At 48.8% G+C, this 14578-nt stretch overlaps 1 protein-coding gene and 1 long non-coding RNA gene across 4 annotated transcripts; one reads left to right on the top strand and one right to left on the bottom strand.

Moving 5' to 3' along the window:
- Positions 1–278: 278 nt before the first annotated feature.
- lasp1 (LIM and SH3 protein 1) lies at positions 279–14053 on the bottom strand. 3 transcript variants are annotated; one of them, XM_061304132.1, is made up of 8 exons: positions 13683–14053; positions 8784–8878; positions 6234–6318; positions 4842–4949; positions 3415–3508; positions 3215–3324; positions 2907–3100; positions 279–561 (listed from the first exon to the last, which is right to left on the bottom strand). In XM_061304132.1, the coding sequence occupies exons 1-7, from the start codon at positions 13749–13751 to the stop codon at positions 2927–2929; spliced, it is 735 nt and encodes a 244-aa protein (XP_061160116.1). In that variant the 5' UTR covers positions 13752–14053; the 3' UTR covers positions 279–561; positions 2907–2926. The 3 variants fall into 3 exon arrangements, with proteins under 3 accessions (XP_061160116.1, XP_061160115.1, XP_061160118.1); XM_061304131.1 differs by lacking the exon at positions 279–561 and adding an exon at positions 1491–2783; XM_061304134.1 differs by lacking the exons at positions 279–561; positions 2907–3100 and adding an exon at positions 3118–3162 and having other exon boundaries at positions 13683–14052.
- LOC133170916 (uncharacterized) lies at positions 11261–12885 on the top strand. The gene is made up of 2 exons (XR_009718641.1): positions 11261–11647; positions 12210–12885. It is a non-coding gene; the product is annotated as an uncharacterized LOC133170916 (long non-coding RNA).
- Positions 14054–14578: the final 525 nt, after the last annotated feature.

Genomic DNA, 14578 nt, shown 5'->3' with positions numbered 1-14578 from the left:
GAACTCCACAAGTGAAGAGCTGAGTGAGACAAACACACACACACACACTTAAGGCTTTCAAGCCGGACGTGATGCATTTACGAATAACCGGCGGTGAAAGGGGAGCTTCAGGTGCACGCCGAATTTGGGGGAAATACAGTAGTGCCTTGACATCATTTGGCAAAAAATATCCAATAGTAGTTCCAAAAATACCTGGTGAAGTCATCAGAAACCCAAACAAATGTGTCAAAGGGCGCCCCACGCTGGCCAAAAAAACCCCACATCACATCTACCACGACTTCCATTTGAATCATCTTTAATGAACACAAAATCTTGAAGCGATACAATGTCAGCAAGTAAGCTTTGGTGGTAACCGAAAGGTGATTTCCATGCATGTGTACAGCTAATAAATACTAAAAACAAGTGAGTTTAAATAACTGTGAATGCTCCACTGAGGTGCTTCCAAGCCGTATTGTGCTGACTTGTCACAAAAACAAGATGAACTCATTGAATCATTCGGGAGAGTCCATCTGTTAGCTTCTGCATGGAGAGGCTTCATTGTCCAGCCATTGGTTGTCCTCCCTGAAACAGATGAGGCCCAATAACGATAACTACACGTCACCAGACAACAAATATTCGGACATATTCCAAAAAGCGCAAGATAAACATAAACATAGGCAAAATGATCCAATTTACGTAATGCCTGTACACGCATCCTGACCCTCGTCCGGGATGGTAGCAGAAGGGATGCAGACCAAAGGCGCCTCGCATCGCATCGCCTTGCCTCGCCTCGCCTCGCCTCGCGTCGCCTCCTTTTCTTTTTAGTCGCACTCCGCAGGACCACCACCGTCATCCTCACAGCATGTAGATGATGTACGACAGAAAAACGAGGCCCATAATTGCAAAGAACATCAACACCATAATGTCCACCATGATTGCGATGACGACAAATTGGTCAGAGAGAAGCGAAGCGAACTGGGCGGGAGCCGGTGTTTGCCTTCGGCTACAATCGGAAGACTTCGGAAATGGGCAAAGAAGAGAGACATTATGCTCCGCGTTTTTGTAAGGCTGTTGAGCACCCAAATAAGATGACTTGGGACAAGATTTTAAATCTACCACTATCGACTAGTTTGTTTAGTACATTTTGATATCGTGTATGTCTACGTATATCATGTTTAGTTTGTTTGAAATTTAGTTAGCCTTTTACGGTCGACACCCGGCAGACCAAAATCGGAGCAAAGAGTATTTCACGTTTTTTAAAAGCTCTTGAATCCGTTTTGATGAATGTGTTTATGGGGGTTCTTCATAATCACAATGTGTTGTTGTGCATTTAATACTCATTGAATGATGAATAAAGAGAAACACACGGCTAAGGTGTCGTTGCAGGGTAAGTGCGCCAGGTGGCGATAGAGATATTTCCCTCAAGAACAAAACGCTTTTCTTTTCTGTTTACCCCAGTAGGGGTCGCCAGAGCGCGTCATGAACTTTGGACCAGTCAGTCAACCAGAGTCTTGAGAAAAATGACTTTTATTGAATCTGCAGAATCATTAAGTACAGTTTGAAGTGCTGTGACACGAGATGATATCTGGTCCTAACATCTGACAATGTCTTGTACTTTCTTGAAAACATGTCAATATGCATATGCTATCTTTATTCCTTAAAAAATGACATTAAAAAAACAAGATGCACAAAACTGGTCGGTCTGCAAGCTTCCACCTGCGCGGTTACAAGATTCCTATTATGACGTGTACCTATAAGCGGCGATGATGAGAAGAAGCACGGAATGACGGGTCAGAAGCACAGACGGAGAAGGCGAGGACGGGATAACTTGGACGAGATCGAGCGGCCCAAAAAGAAACCGTCAAATAAATTGCGAGTAAAGACTGACGACGCCTATTACGATAGCCAATTGTAGAAATGTACGTCGAGAGAGCAACGGCAGAAAAGCGCGGCCCCCAACCAACGGTGCCCTTTTTGGCCACACAACTGATATGAGGCGTACGCGTTCGGCTCGCTCCACCACGGCGCTGCTTCCTCATCCGACTGCCACTACCTCTTTTTTTGCTCTTGTTGTTGTTGTTTGCATTTGATATAAACTCCTCCACCTTCATCAATTGCGGTGCTGGTTTATTTATTTCGTACACGTGACAATTTGTCCTCTTCAAAATAAGCATTTTGCCATCAATAAGGCGAACAACGGGAAAAGGAGCACAAGATAGGAGAGGATAGATAAGACATTCATTCACATCCAACAGAAAACTAAAGATCGGAATGTTGTTGAAGCGGTGGAATAAAAGGTTTAAAAGTGTCAGAATACAGAGTTGTGCTGCGTACGCAAATGTTGGGGCAAAAGGGGAGGGAAGTCAGACATGCAAACGTTCCCCAACTTATCCCTGATCCCTCTTGTGTCTGCCCGACATTCAAACAAAACAACAAACAAAATGACGACGAGAGCGGCAGGAGCTCCGGATTCCAGTCGAACAACATTACCCACAATGCAGCGCATCACATTGGGTCTATAAATATATTAAGAGTAAAGCACTCTGTTAGGATGGACAGCTGGCTGCTGATCCCAGGGTTCAAAGAGCAAAGGAATGTAGACGCAACTGAGGTGAAATTCTCTTCCAGTCATGGAAAGGAAAATGTACACGCGTGCACAATGAGGGACTTTCCAAATATTTTCACCCTGGGGGGGGGGGGATGTTAAGTGCTATAGGTGGAAGAGACGTAGATGAGTGACATCCAAACATCAGCACAGACAGACAAGAAAAAGTTAAGACAGAAGAAGGCTTGAGATTAGCGAGCTGAACAGCGAGAAAGGGGAGAGGGGGGTGCGGGGTGCGGTGGGGGGCAAATCAAGAGAAGCGGCGTTAAAGATGAAATGGCACTGGTCTTTTTTTTTTCTCATTTCCCTCCCTTTTCTCTACCTCTTCTTTCTCTCCCTCTCTCAGATGGCCTCCACGTAGTTGGCGGGCAGCATCCCTTGCTGATTGGTACGCTCCACCCGGCCGTACATCCAGCCTTCGTCGATCTGCTGCACGTCCACGATCACGTCGCCGTCAATGAAGGAGACCTCGTCCTCGTCGGCGGCGGCGTAGTCGTACACCGCCCGGTACCGCTTCTGTGGACCCACACAGGCCGCCCTTTGACGTTTCAACAAGATTGGGGCCACACCGCACTCGTCTGAAATAAAACGGGTGTTTGTTTGGGGCCGAGCCAAGTTAGGGTGACGTACCCCAGCGCTGGAAGGCGGTGCGGCAGCTGCCGGGCGCGCAGGCTCAGGAGTAGGATCATAGTGGTAGTTGTGAGAGGCGGCCACGGGCTGCTGCTGCTGCTGGTAAGCGGCTGAACACAAAAACAGCACAAGATGGCCGTCAGCGGTGGTTGCCATTGGAACCCATTGCAAGTGCTTTTGCAGTAGGACTGACTGACTACCTGGGCCAGGGCTGCTCGGCTGTGGATGCGGAGTCTTGCTCTCCTCATGGACATGTGAACCCTTGCTCTTCTCAAACTCCTCGTGGTACTTGATCTGTTGGCGAGAAAACCATTTGCTGAGTTGACTTTTCTCTCTTACACCTGCCTTCCCTTACTTTAGAACTGTTTCATACAGTTGTTCAGGTGACATTTGTGTTTTGCGAAAAAAATTACAAAAAACAAAAAAGACACCGTGTACTTAAGGAGTTTTTCATAAAATAGTCACTAAAGTATTTGTAAGGCGGACCATTTTTTACTCCTATTTGAAATCATTGTAAAGTACCAGGACTTGTGAAGAAAAAAACAATGGGGTTAAATGCACTGTGTTCACTATAGCACAGAGACAATGCAGTTGACTTTCTAACCACCAGGGGTCTCCCAGTTGCAACACGCCTGCAGCCGTGATGGGTGTGGGTGTGGGTGGGGATGTCGCCGAGTGCAATAACACCTCCGACCTCCACAAGCTGACAGACAGGATGTGACATCTTGGCCGGCGGGAAACCCGGCGAGCGCTATTGCCTAGCAACCGCCGCCGACGCAAGCAGGTGAAGGCGAAGGAAGAAAATAAATAAATAAAATGCCGACGCCTTGCCCTTCATGAATAGAGGCCTGTCAACAGACTGACTCGCTGCACTCCTGGCCGGATTTATGGCTCGGCTCGCAGGCGCTATCAAAGGGGCCCACTGTGTTTCGCGGCGGCGGCGGCGGCGAGTCCATTTGCAGCGGGCCGAGTGATGGACAGAACAATGCTCTCAAGTGCAATATGCTGCTGCTGCTGCTGCTGCTGCTGCTGCGATGGCTTATTCCCCTTTTGAGGAGCAGTCTGATTTACAGGAAGTGGCCATGCCCGCCCGCCCTCCTCAATGGTGGCGAATGGTAGATGCGGGACACAGGATGGCATTCCACGGGACGGGAGTGATTGCGCCTCAATCTCAGCTCGCCCCCTCCTGTAATGGACCTTTTACCAACAGCCTCCACTTCCGACTGCGTCGTCACGTGCGCTGTGTGCAATTCCCGTGGGAATAGTCAGTGGCAGAACATGAGACCAAGCGGTGCGTGCGTGCGTGCGTCTTTCCACTTCACTGCTCTTATTTAGAGGCTAATTAATGGCTCTTGATGCGGGACACTGAGCAAAAAAAGGTCTGGACTGCAGCGAAAGCATACTATTCACAGTAGTTAGTGACCAAGCCCAGACGCAAATAGCGAAAAATTGTAAATCACGGACGCCCGACCCGTAGTTTCCAATTTCCTTTATGTATTGTTTCTACTACTCTCGAGTGGGGCACTTGTTCTCTTCACCCTCAGATAGAAAGGCAAAAAGGAGATGATGATGATGATGATGATGATGAGCAAGACGCAAAAGGCAGTCTTGCAAGATTGACACTTACGTTGCTGATTTGGTCCTGTGATTTCTTGAGTCTCTGCAGCTCTGGCGTGTCTGTGACCACGGTGAAGGCTTTCCCTTTATTCTTTTCAAAATCCTCCTTGTAGAGAACCTAAGCAGAAAAAAACACATTACCACATAGCCAACATCACATCTACATAAGTGAGCTAAGGTGCGCGTGCGTCAGCAAGACGCAAATCCAACATTATTCATGGCCGCTGACCCACATTCTATTTCAAACATGCACGTTTCTTCCATTTGAATGCACTGGCTTTCTGGTGGGATAAATGAGCATAAGAATCCCAACTCCAAAGGTGGCAACCATATATGGACACCAGGAGATGGCATGTGGTGGTTGGGGGTTCTCTCCCAGTAAGGACACTTGAGGGCTGATGCATGCAAGTGTCAAATCAAGCAAAGATGAACTTTTCTTTTTTGTTGGTCTCTCTGGCTCTTCCAATCACATGGCTGCTTTCCTTCCCCGCCTCCTTTTTGTTCGCCTTCCTTCCTTCCTTCCTATTTCTCTGCATATGTATGAATCCCCACCATGGAGAGATCTTTGGGATTGCATTCTGGGGGTGTTAGCCTCTTTAAGACAGGCTCCTCCTTTCCTAGCAGCCAACCCCAATGGTCTGTCTGCCTGCCTGCCTGCCCGCCTGTCGTCTTTCTTCCTCTTTTTCTCTCTCTCGCTCGCTCTCCACAATTCACTCTGCGTTCTTCCTTTCTCCCTCCCCCTGGCAAAGTCTTCTAATGAGGTGTGACAGCTAGCTTCCATAGCAATAGGGTTGCCATGGCACATGAACGTCCCCAAACAAACTGGCTTGCAAGGTCAGGGCTTGGACCCTAAACGGGCAAATTGTGACAGTCCTGTCCTGTCCTGTCCTGTCCGCTTGTTGAGGATGAGCATGCATGAATAAAAACACCATCTGTCACTCAGCCCGTCGGCTATTACGCTCTCACCCCAATAATCCAACCCCCCAACATGTAGTGTAATCTGCACTGTGTGACAAAGACATCTCAATTTGATATAGCCAACAGGAAACCAAAAGTGGGAGGAGCAAGAGTTTGCTGGGTCATTTCGAGTCGCTTAGGAGTCATGACCTGCTTCAAATGGATATTTTGCTCCAACAGGAAAGATGAATTGCCCGGTTCAAAGCAGCATACATAAAATGAGTAAATATGATGGCTGGCCACTCACTAAATCGCCAAGCAAGCAAGCCAGGCAGGCAGGCAGGCGGGCAGGCAGGCAGGCAGGCAGGCAGGCTGGAGCGGCCTTCAGCACGCCCAACGTTGAGCTTTTCAGTTTTGTGGAACTTTGCCAACAACAGATCTATACTTACTTGCACTGCCTATGTGCGTGCGCGTGAACCCCACATCTGGAATTGAGCTTGCTCACCTGGCTCTGCATCTTGCTCTGCTGTTTGAGGCGGATGTTCTCTGGAGTGTCAGCCACGCAGGTGAAGTTTGCCTTGGGGTAGTGTCTGCAAAACACACGCCGAGCACCAATCAACACCCACAAAACTGACAGGCATTTCTTATTCACAGTAGTCCAAAAGTTGAGCTAGGAGCCCCCGAAGACCGCAGGCACACAATGTGCCGTCGATTGTGTGCCGTCGGGTAGCCAGAGAGAGAGGAAGTGAGGCATGAGTGTGTGTGTGTGTGCGTGCGTGCGTACGTTTGTGTGTGTGTGTGCGTGCGTGTGTGTGCGGTAACAGGAGCCTCAAAGTTCCTAAGCAGGTGTGTGGAAGATGGGGGGCAAAAAAAATACAATCAAAAATCACGGAACCCAGACACAGGCACATTGGCGGGGATGTAGCAGGAAGAGGAACGGCATGTGACGAGACTTTAAAAAAACATTCCCAGGTTTTAAAAGCTTCATTTCTACCTCAGAGTAGAGAAGAAACGGCATTCCAAAAAAAATTTGCAATCCTCCTTCCTGTACGTACGGCAAATTGAAATAACGACAACTCCCACAATGCCTCGCTCGGGGTTTTGGGCCACCTTGAATAGATGGTCTCAATGACCACGAGTAGCCCATTTAAGCCGCTTCTTTACACTTTCTTTGACAACCCATTCAAAATAAATTCCCCTGTAATGCTGCTGCCGCCATTATTTTACAGCCAGAGCTGTAAAATTGAGTGAGGAGGACTCATTGGCTTTTGAAAAAGAAGGCTCTGCCTGCCTGCCTGCCTGCCTGCCTGCGTGCGTGCGTGCATGCATGTGTGCGCGTGCGTGCGTGCGTGCGTGCACTCACTCAACCAAGCGTAGGTTATAGTGCGGGTGAGTCCCAAGAACACGCATCCGTCAGTCAGACTGTGTCACTTAAAAATGACTCACACATTTGAGTAGGAGCCACATGCATAAATGGCAAGGCCGCTTTGCCCAGCAGAGGGCTTAATGGCTACATGTGCGTGTTGTAGCTATACTAGGCACACGTGGGCGCACAGCACACACATGCTCTGTCGGAGAGTGGCGACGTCCACATACTCGGAGCGGGAAAGGCGGCGGCGTTCAACGGAAGGGAGGGCCTGCAAATAGCAAAGGGGAACATTTGAAGGAGACGGACTCCAGCCTGTTATCGGAAGAAAACTCCCCGTGAAAGAATTGCCGCGCGTACATTCTGAAATCAACTCGTCAAAACTACACAGCACACTTAACCAATAGAAATGTTTCTTGGGCGGCAGGGACCGACAGACCGACCGAGCGAGCGTGTTGACGCTCAAGTGGACTGTTGAACAAATAAACACGCCGTTCTGGCTGCTGCAGACGCCACCAGCGAAAGGGGCCCAGCAAAAAACAAAAAGGAGAAGCCAGAGAAAAGGATTCAAAAAATGGCTGGCCGCACTCAAATAGGTGCTACTATATGAGCCTTCACAGAGTTTGATAATAGCATGATTGGCTGGCTGGCTGGATTGTGCACATGGAATAGCGATTTCAATGTGCACGCGTGAACGGCGTCTCTGTTCGCAACATCTGTGGCGCGCCTGTGCAACAGGGAGTCCAAACGTGTGGCGCTCCGTTACAAGCATAGAAGCACGCCGACATTGTACCTCATACTCCCGATTTTTGCCAGGGCAGAGGGCCGATGACCAAATCATCTTTTGTTTGTTATCTTCCGTTTCATTTCCACGCAGCCTGGAAAGTGAATTCATGAGGCAACAAGTGCAGCACTCAATCGAGATGAAACTCGGGCTCACCGTTTCAGTTGACATCATTTCTTTTGGTTAAAATGGCGCTCGCTACATAAGCACTTTAATGTCTTTATTTGCATCAACCATGAACCGAAAGAGAGATTTACTTGAATCTCATCATTGATGTAGCGCAGAGCCACGCGGATATTCAAACGGAATTTTTCCAAAATCTAAAGCCTCCCCGACAAGCGCACGTTTATTGTCTGGCTCACATATTGGGGGGAAAGCAGCCGCCAAAAATGAAAGTCCTCGCAAACTCTCCGACTGAAAAAGGAAATAAGGGTGTTGTTCAATTCAAGCCCTGGCTCTAAATAAATAAATAATAATAATAATAATAATAAATAAATAATCAATCGATCAAAAGAAAAAGAAATCTCCGTATGATTACGCCACGGCTTGGCGGCCGCGCAACGGTTGCCGAATGAAAGAACAACATCGTTCTGAGAGGGGAGATTCCGCAGATTCCCCATTTTGTGTGTTGCGGCATGAGTGAACAAGCTAGTTAGCGCCGTGTCCTCCTGTGTCACTTGAGGAACTTTAGGAATTTCCTTTGTCGACCCCACTCCCCTCCCACCAGCGAGGAGGGAGGCGCTTTCCCACACCACATATTACAGGACTTTTTCTGTCAGCGAGAGAGCGAGCGAGCGGGCCATGGCGCACTCCCTCCCAGATAAACAAGGGAGGAGGGGAAAGAGAAAGAAGGGCCTCCACGTCACGTCAGGTCAGGACAAGCACAAACGCATTGAAAGACTTACGCAGAGCAGTACGGTCTCTTGGCAAAGCCTTTGTAGTTCTTCATGTTTAGAGACATATTGCAGGTCTCGCAGCGGAAACATCGCGAATGCCAGTACTGTGGGAGAGAAACAAAACATGTCAACACGTTAGTTATGGAGACAAAGAAAATGGCAAAGTATTTGCAGGCCAATTGCACGGTGGCGGCTCTTTAGAGCCTGGGAGGGCAGGGCAAGGCAAGGCAGGGCAGGGCAGGGCAGGGCAGGGCAGGGCAGGGCAGGGCAGGGCAGGGCAGGGCAGGGCAGGGCAGGGCAGGGCAGGGCAAGGCAAGGCAAGCCGCTGGAAAATATAGAAATACCCTTGGAAAGTTGACGCTCAGACCGCTCCCATTAGCACCAGAATGTGCCAGGTCGCTGCTAATTAAAATCTTCCGCCACAGTTGCGCTGCCCTACAAATTCCTCTCAAAATGGCAGTTGAGGCAGGGAGGGCAGGGCGTTTTGTTAGCGCACACATCTCAACCAAGAGACGGAAAGACAACTTCTCCTTCCTGAAAGCCACTCACGGTCAAGTTTTTGGAGCAAAACAAAAAAAAAGAAATGGACTTGCAGGCTCTAACGCTATTGTTAGAGAAGCAAAAGACAAACTTTGGAGAAAAGGAACTATTGTGTCCCTCCCAAGTCAACCTCTCTCCACCCTTTTCCTTTCCTCCTCTGGCACTTTGGACTGAGGTGAGGGGGGCTCTGACAGCCACGGCTCACACACACAAATGCCAAGACGAGGGAGGAAACACAAGGCCAAAGAGCAAGAGGAAGGAAGGAGGGAGGGAGGGAGGGAGGGAGGGGGGGGGGGCAGGAAGGGAGGCCAGGAAGGCAGCGCCTGCCTGCCTCGAAGGAAGGAAGGAAGGAAGGAAGGAAGGAAGGAAGGAAGGAAGGAAGGAAGGAAGGAAGGAAGGAAGGAAGGAAGGAAGGAAGGAAGGAAGGAAGGAAGGAAGGAAGGAAGGAAGGAAGGAAGGAAGGAAGGAAGGAAGGAAGGAAGGAAGGAAGGAAGGAAGGAAGGAAGGAAGGAAGGAAGGAAGGAAGGAAGGAAGGAAGGAAGGAAGGAAGGAAGGAAGGAAGGAAGGAAGGGTACCAAGGAGAGAAGGAACAGACAGCAGTGTGGCAGCCATTGGATGGCCAGAGTGAGTTTGCATTTGTTGGTGACAGCCCCAATGTTGTAGCGCTTCAACATAACTCCAATGGAAAGCCATCCTCTCAGCTTGTACTTTGGATCTTGGCAAAAACAAACAGCGCTCGCTCGCTTGCGCGTTAACTATTTGCAAAAACCTGCCGATCCACGTTCCACCTGCCCGTGTCACGCCATGCACGCTTCCTCTTGCCACACAGCAGACCGACCGCAAGCGGCACATTATTGTCGCTCAAGCGCACCCTGAACTTGAAATGCGCCTACGCCCAGAAAGGAGTTGCCTTAATGACTTCCATTTAGTTGCTGCCGTCATTTGATTGATTGACTTTTTTTTAGGGGATCTAGTGGGGGATTTCCCCAATCCAATACATCATTTTGAAATGGGCTAAAATGATCTGGCAGTATTTTGAAATAGGCTCAAATTCTTTGGCAGCATCAGTGGCCTGCCACACACAGGCGTGCGTAAAAATGTCAGCTTTGTAAGGAATGGCCTTAACCTTATATTGTTCTCGCTCTTCTCTTGTTGTATCAAGCAGAATGACCAACGGCAGGCAGGCAGGCACATGGCACGCAACTCCCTTCATTGTGTTTGCGTTCAAACAAGTGGAAGCAAAAGATGTGCGTGCGTGCGTGCGGACGGACGGACCCCCGTCATTTCCTTTTGAAAGCGCAGTCTGCTAGAGCATCAAATGGTTGGGATAGCACCGTCTTCCGTGACCGGGCAGCGAGATGGAAAAATGAGGACACTGCTGAGACGGAGCGCCAGAAACAGCCATTAGAAAAAAAAAAAAAACCACACACACTACCGTCTCGGTGCGTCGTCTTCACGGCTCAAGGGCACATGCGTGTGTGGCGTACATGCGTGTATGAGTACACACTGTGTAGGTTATATACATAGATTGATGCTCAGTCAGGCTCACGGAAATCGCCCAAATAGTGGACAGTGAAGCTGCTAGCACTGGTGTGATGATAAACCTCCAAGCTCCTTGAGGGACTCCATTCTAGTCCTTTAGCCGATGATGTTTGCAAGGAAGTCAAGATTCAAGACTTTTTAAGAACCTAACGTATGACTTTTGAAATGCTCCCATTTAAAACCTATTTAGAATGTACGCTAAGATCAGCCATCTGCTTAGCGAGCCCATGATCACACATTTAAGGACACTTGCGCAGTTTGTTCAACAAATAGAGCAAGCAAAACTTGGAACGGAGATGAATGTTCTATTTCCAAAGCGCGCGCACACACACACACAGACCTATGAAATCCTAGCACTGCTTCGTGGTTCCGATGAGGAAGTAGCCTCACACTCAGGTGACTGCCTGCTGCTGCTGCTGCACCCGACCTGCTTCCTGGTTCCGATGAGGAAGTAGCCTCACACTCGGGTGACTGCCTGCCGCTAAATCTGCCGAGGCTTCATTGAGCGTCTGGAAAATCTAAATGGGTTCAAACCGTTGCTCGTCTCACCGTTTTCTATAAATGGCACAGACCCGGAAACGTGACCTTTCTCGGAGGTAGTCCGTTGCAAAAAGCCCTGCTAGGACGGACATACGTCGTTGCCGTCGCTAAGACTACCAAGGAAAAGAAGCCTTGCTGTCTTTTGGCAGCGCTCCTTTCCTTCCTTCTACTCGGGCTAGACCGGAATGCAGCTGCCACACAAGCAAGCCATTGTGGGGACTGGAGCGCCGTAGAGGCGAGCAAGAAGCTTGGTAGGTAAAGTATTTTTTTTTTTTTGAAGGTAGCCACAAATAGCAAGACGACAGCAGCAGCAGCAGCAGGAGAGTCAACCTGAGCTGACAAATGACCAGAGCCCGCGCGGCATTTTGACACAGCGTGTTCCTTCCATCTGTGCTCCACCTCTGGCCAGATTCCAACCAGCGCAACTCTAATTGTAGGGAGGGGAACATCCGCATCCCATGCATTTGCACAAAGCCTGAATGCCAAAACTTCCAATAAGGCACAGGCAGACGCCATACAAGTACACTATGCACTGGATGGGAAAAGAATAGCGAGCTCATGGAGATAGGGCAGATGTCCATCGACAAAGACGTGGCCATTGGGAGAAAGGGTGGGATTGATTTTCAACATCACGTCCATTAGACAAATGGGCCACTTGGCCTCCAGCTCCGTTGCAAGAGGCAAGCCCCACCCACACCTCTTATTTGTTGTGTTATCTGTTTATTTATTATTTATTATCACTCTTATTATTTATTGTTTGTGCCTTCTTGTTTTTAGATTGTGTCCTTTACTTGTATGTCTATCGTGTAATAGGTCTCGTCACCGTGGGATAGAGAAAACGGAATTTCGATCTCTGTGTGTCTCGGCATGTGAAGAAGTTGGCAATAAAGCAGACTTTGACTTTGATCTGGAGTTGCAGCATGCGTGCGTGCTTGCGTGCGTGCGTGCCTGCTCTGGCTTGCGTGGGTCCACAAGTTGTGGACAACACCCTTCAAGAAAAACAAAAGACTCTCTCCAATATGTAAAATCACACACTCGCCCAGGAGAGTTGTTGTTCCTTGTGCTGATGCTTCATAATTGAACAGAACTGCCACCTGACCACTCGATTCAGTCTCCTCCTTGGGACTGAAAGCAAATCTAAACAAGTGAATCATATCTCTCTCTCTCTCTCTCTCTCTCTCTGTGTGTGGGGGATTAAGGAGAGGGGGCGTGACAAATTCCAGGCTTCCAGGTTGAACACCAAAAGGCATGGCCATTGACAAGAAACGTCTGAATTGTTATACTTGAAATGAAACGCCACAAAACAGGAAGTGAGCCTTTAAAGCCATGGAGTAGTAATGCTTTTAATTAACACAAGTCATTTTGTAAAGGGTATGTAGGACTCAAGGGGAAGAAAAAAAATCGACTTTCTACTTCCTTTGAACATGTTGATCTTTTTGTTGAAATAGGTATCTTTTTATTTATACGTTCAATAAATGACTCGTCGGTGGATTGCCTCACACTTATGTGGTCTCCACCGTAAAGATGGTTTAAGGATGACTTTCAAAAAGGGACATGCACCCTTCTACAAAATGACAATATCCCCCCTCATGCATTATCCCACGGTGCTTGTTTGTTTTCTCACACTGATAGTCCACTCGGATCCACAATTGATGAGATTTTGCCACCTGAGTGTGAGATTAAACCTGGACGGGATTGAAAGCAAATCTCAGCAAACTAATCTGCGGGATTAACAAGGGGACTGAGTGCGACACGTCCCATATTGAAAAGCAAAAAAGCAGCCGATGGCACAAGGGAAACCCCTGACAGGATACGACCACATAGTAACTGTTCGATCGTGAAGAAAATGACGTCAAACTGGAAGTGAGGGAACAAATTGGGGTGTATGGCGGTGACGTCACGTTTTCGATAGGTGCAGGCCCCAGCCAGACTCGCGCTCGTGTGCGCTTTCCCCCATTACGATGCCGAGCAGCTTTACAAAACAACCAACAAAATAGCACAATGTCACTTTTGAAAATCCCTATTCAAAACGGAGGCCGTGTGTTTACGATTGATCGCTGTTAGCTGGCCATGCTAGCCATACATGTGCGTGTGTATGTGTGCGCGCGCGCGTGCGTGTCCCTTTCTGGGTTCTTCCTACTCGATTCACTACCCCCCCCCCCTCCTCCTGCTAAAAAAAAAAAACGCAAGGTGTCTCCCTTTCAAGCTAAAAAAGAGCCTGAATAAGTAGGGCTATTGAATATGAGTTATTGTAGTGGCGATGAAAAAAGATTGTGGTGGTCTTACCTTGTCCAGACAATTGATTTTTTCCGTGGGGTAGACGACGAGATTACATCTGCTACACAGCGGATTCATGTCGGAGGAATGCTCGTCTTCAGCTAAGCTAGCACAGGAACCAACGACGAAACGAGCCCTTTTCGCTCTTCTTTTTCCTCTCTTCTCTCTTTGAGCTTTAGATCGCCTCCCAAACGCGCACCGGAGGAGTGGAGCGTTAAATGTTCGAAGGCGGATGGGTCCGCAGCTGTTATCGTCGTCGTCGTCGTGTAGCCGCACAGCTGGCTGTCAGTAGTCCACACTGGGAACTAGAGGCAGCAGCCGAGCCGAGCCGAGCCGACGCGGAAAGCGCGTCGCCGACGCCCCTCCCGGCCCGACGGCGCGCGCGCGCACCGCGCGCTCCTGTTTCCACAAGCGCTCTCCTCCAATTAAAAATAATCGTCAAATATCATCATAAATCAAGCACGATACGTCACATCACGCACTTTGACGACTTTGACTAATTCTTGTTGTTTTTAGATAACCTGTTGCGCGGGTGGTGCGTTACGTCAACCAAATCGAACACTCATGTTGCGTTGGCGTCCTGGGGAAAATCGAATTGCAGGACTCACGTGCAAAAAAAGGAATCACATTTGTGCACATCTGCCTTTGCCACGTTCACTTTAAGCGTCCGGCGAATGTCAAAACAACGCGTGGTTACACTGACATCTGCTGGCTGCACTCGCATCTGCCATGTTTGCGTGTCGTTGGTTCCCAGAGGTGGCTGGCTATTTATCCTCCCTCACGCAGTAAATTCGGAAATGTATTGTGCAGGTTTGGAGAAACAAAAACGGAAAGTAAACTCCGCGAAATAGTACGCAGTTGTTGGGATACAGCAAACGGTTGGAACTTGTGAATTTTACTGTTCG

The sequence above is a fragment of the Syngnathus typhle genome, linkage group LG17 (assembly GCF_033458585.1).
Source record: "Syngnathus typhle isolate RoL2023-S1 ecotype Sweden linkage group LG17, RoL_Styp_1.0, whole genome shotgun sequence".
NCBI classification, from domain to species: Eukaryota; Metazoa; Chordata; class Actinopteri; order Syngnathiformes; family Syngnathidae; genus Syngnathus; species Syngnathus typhle.
This window is presented reverse-complemented; position numbering and strand designations above follow the sequence as displayed.

Excerpts from the sequence above, each read along its gene's own strand:
- lasp1 (XM_061304132.1), bottom strand. The coding sequence starts at position 13,751 with ATGAATCCGCTGTGTAGCAGATGTAATCTCGTCGTCTACCCCACGGAA. Across the intron at positions 4,950-6,233 it reads AGAGCAAGATGCAGAGCCAG|GTTCTCTACAAGGAGGATTT; the intron begins GTGAGCAAGCTC and ends TTTTCTGCTTAG. Across the intron at positions 3,325-3,414 it reads GCCGAGCAGCCCTGGCCCAG|CCGCTTACCAGCAGCAGCAG; the intron begins GTAGTCAGTCAG and ends TTTTGTGTTCAG.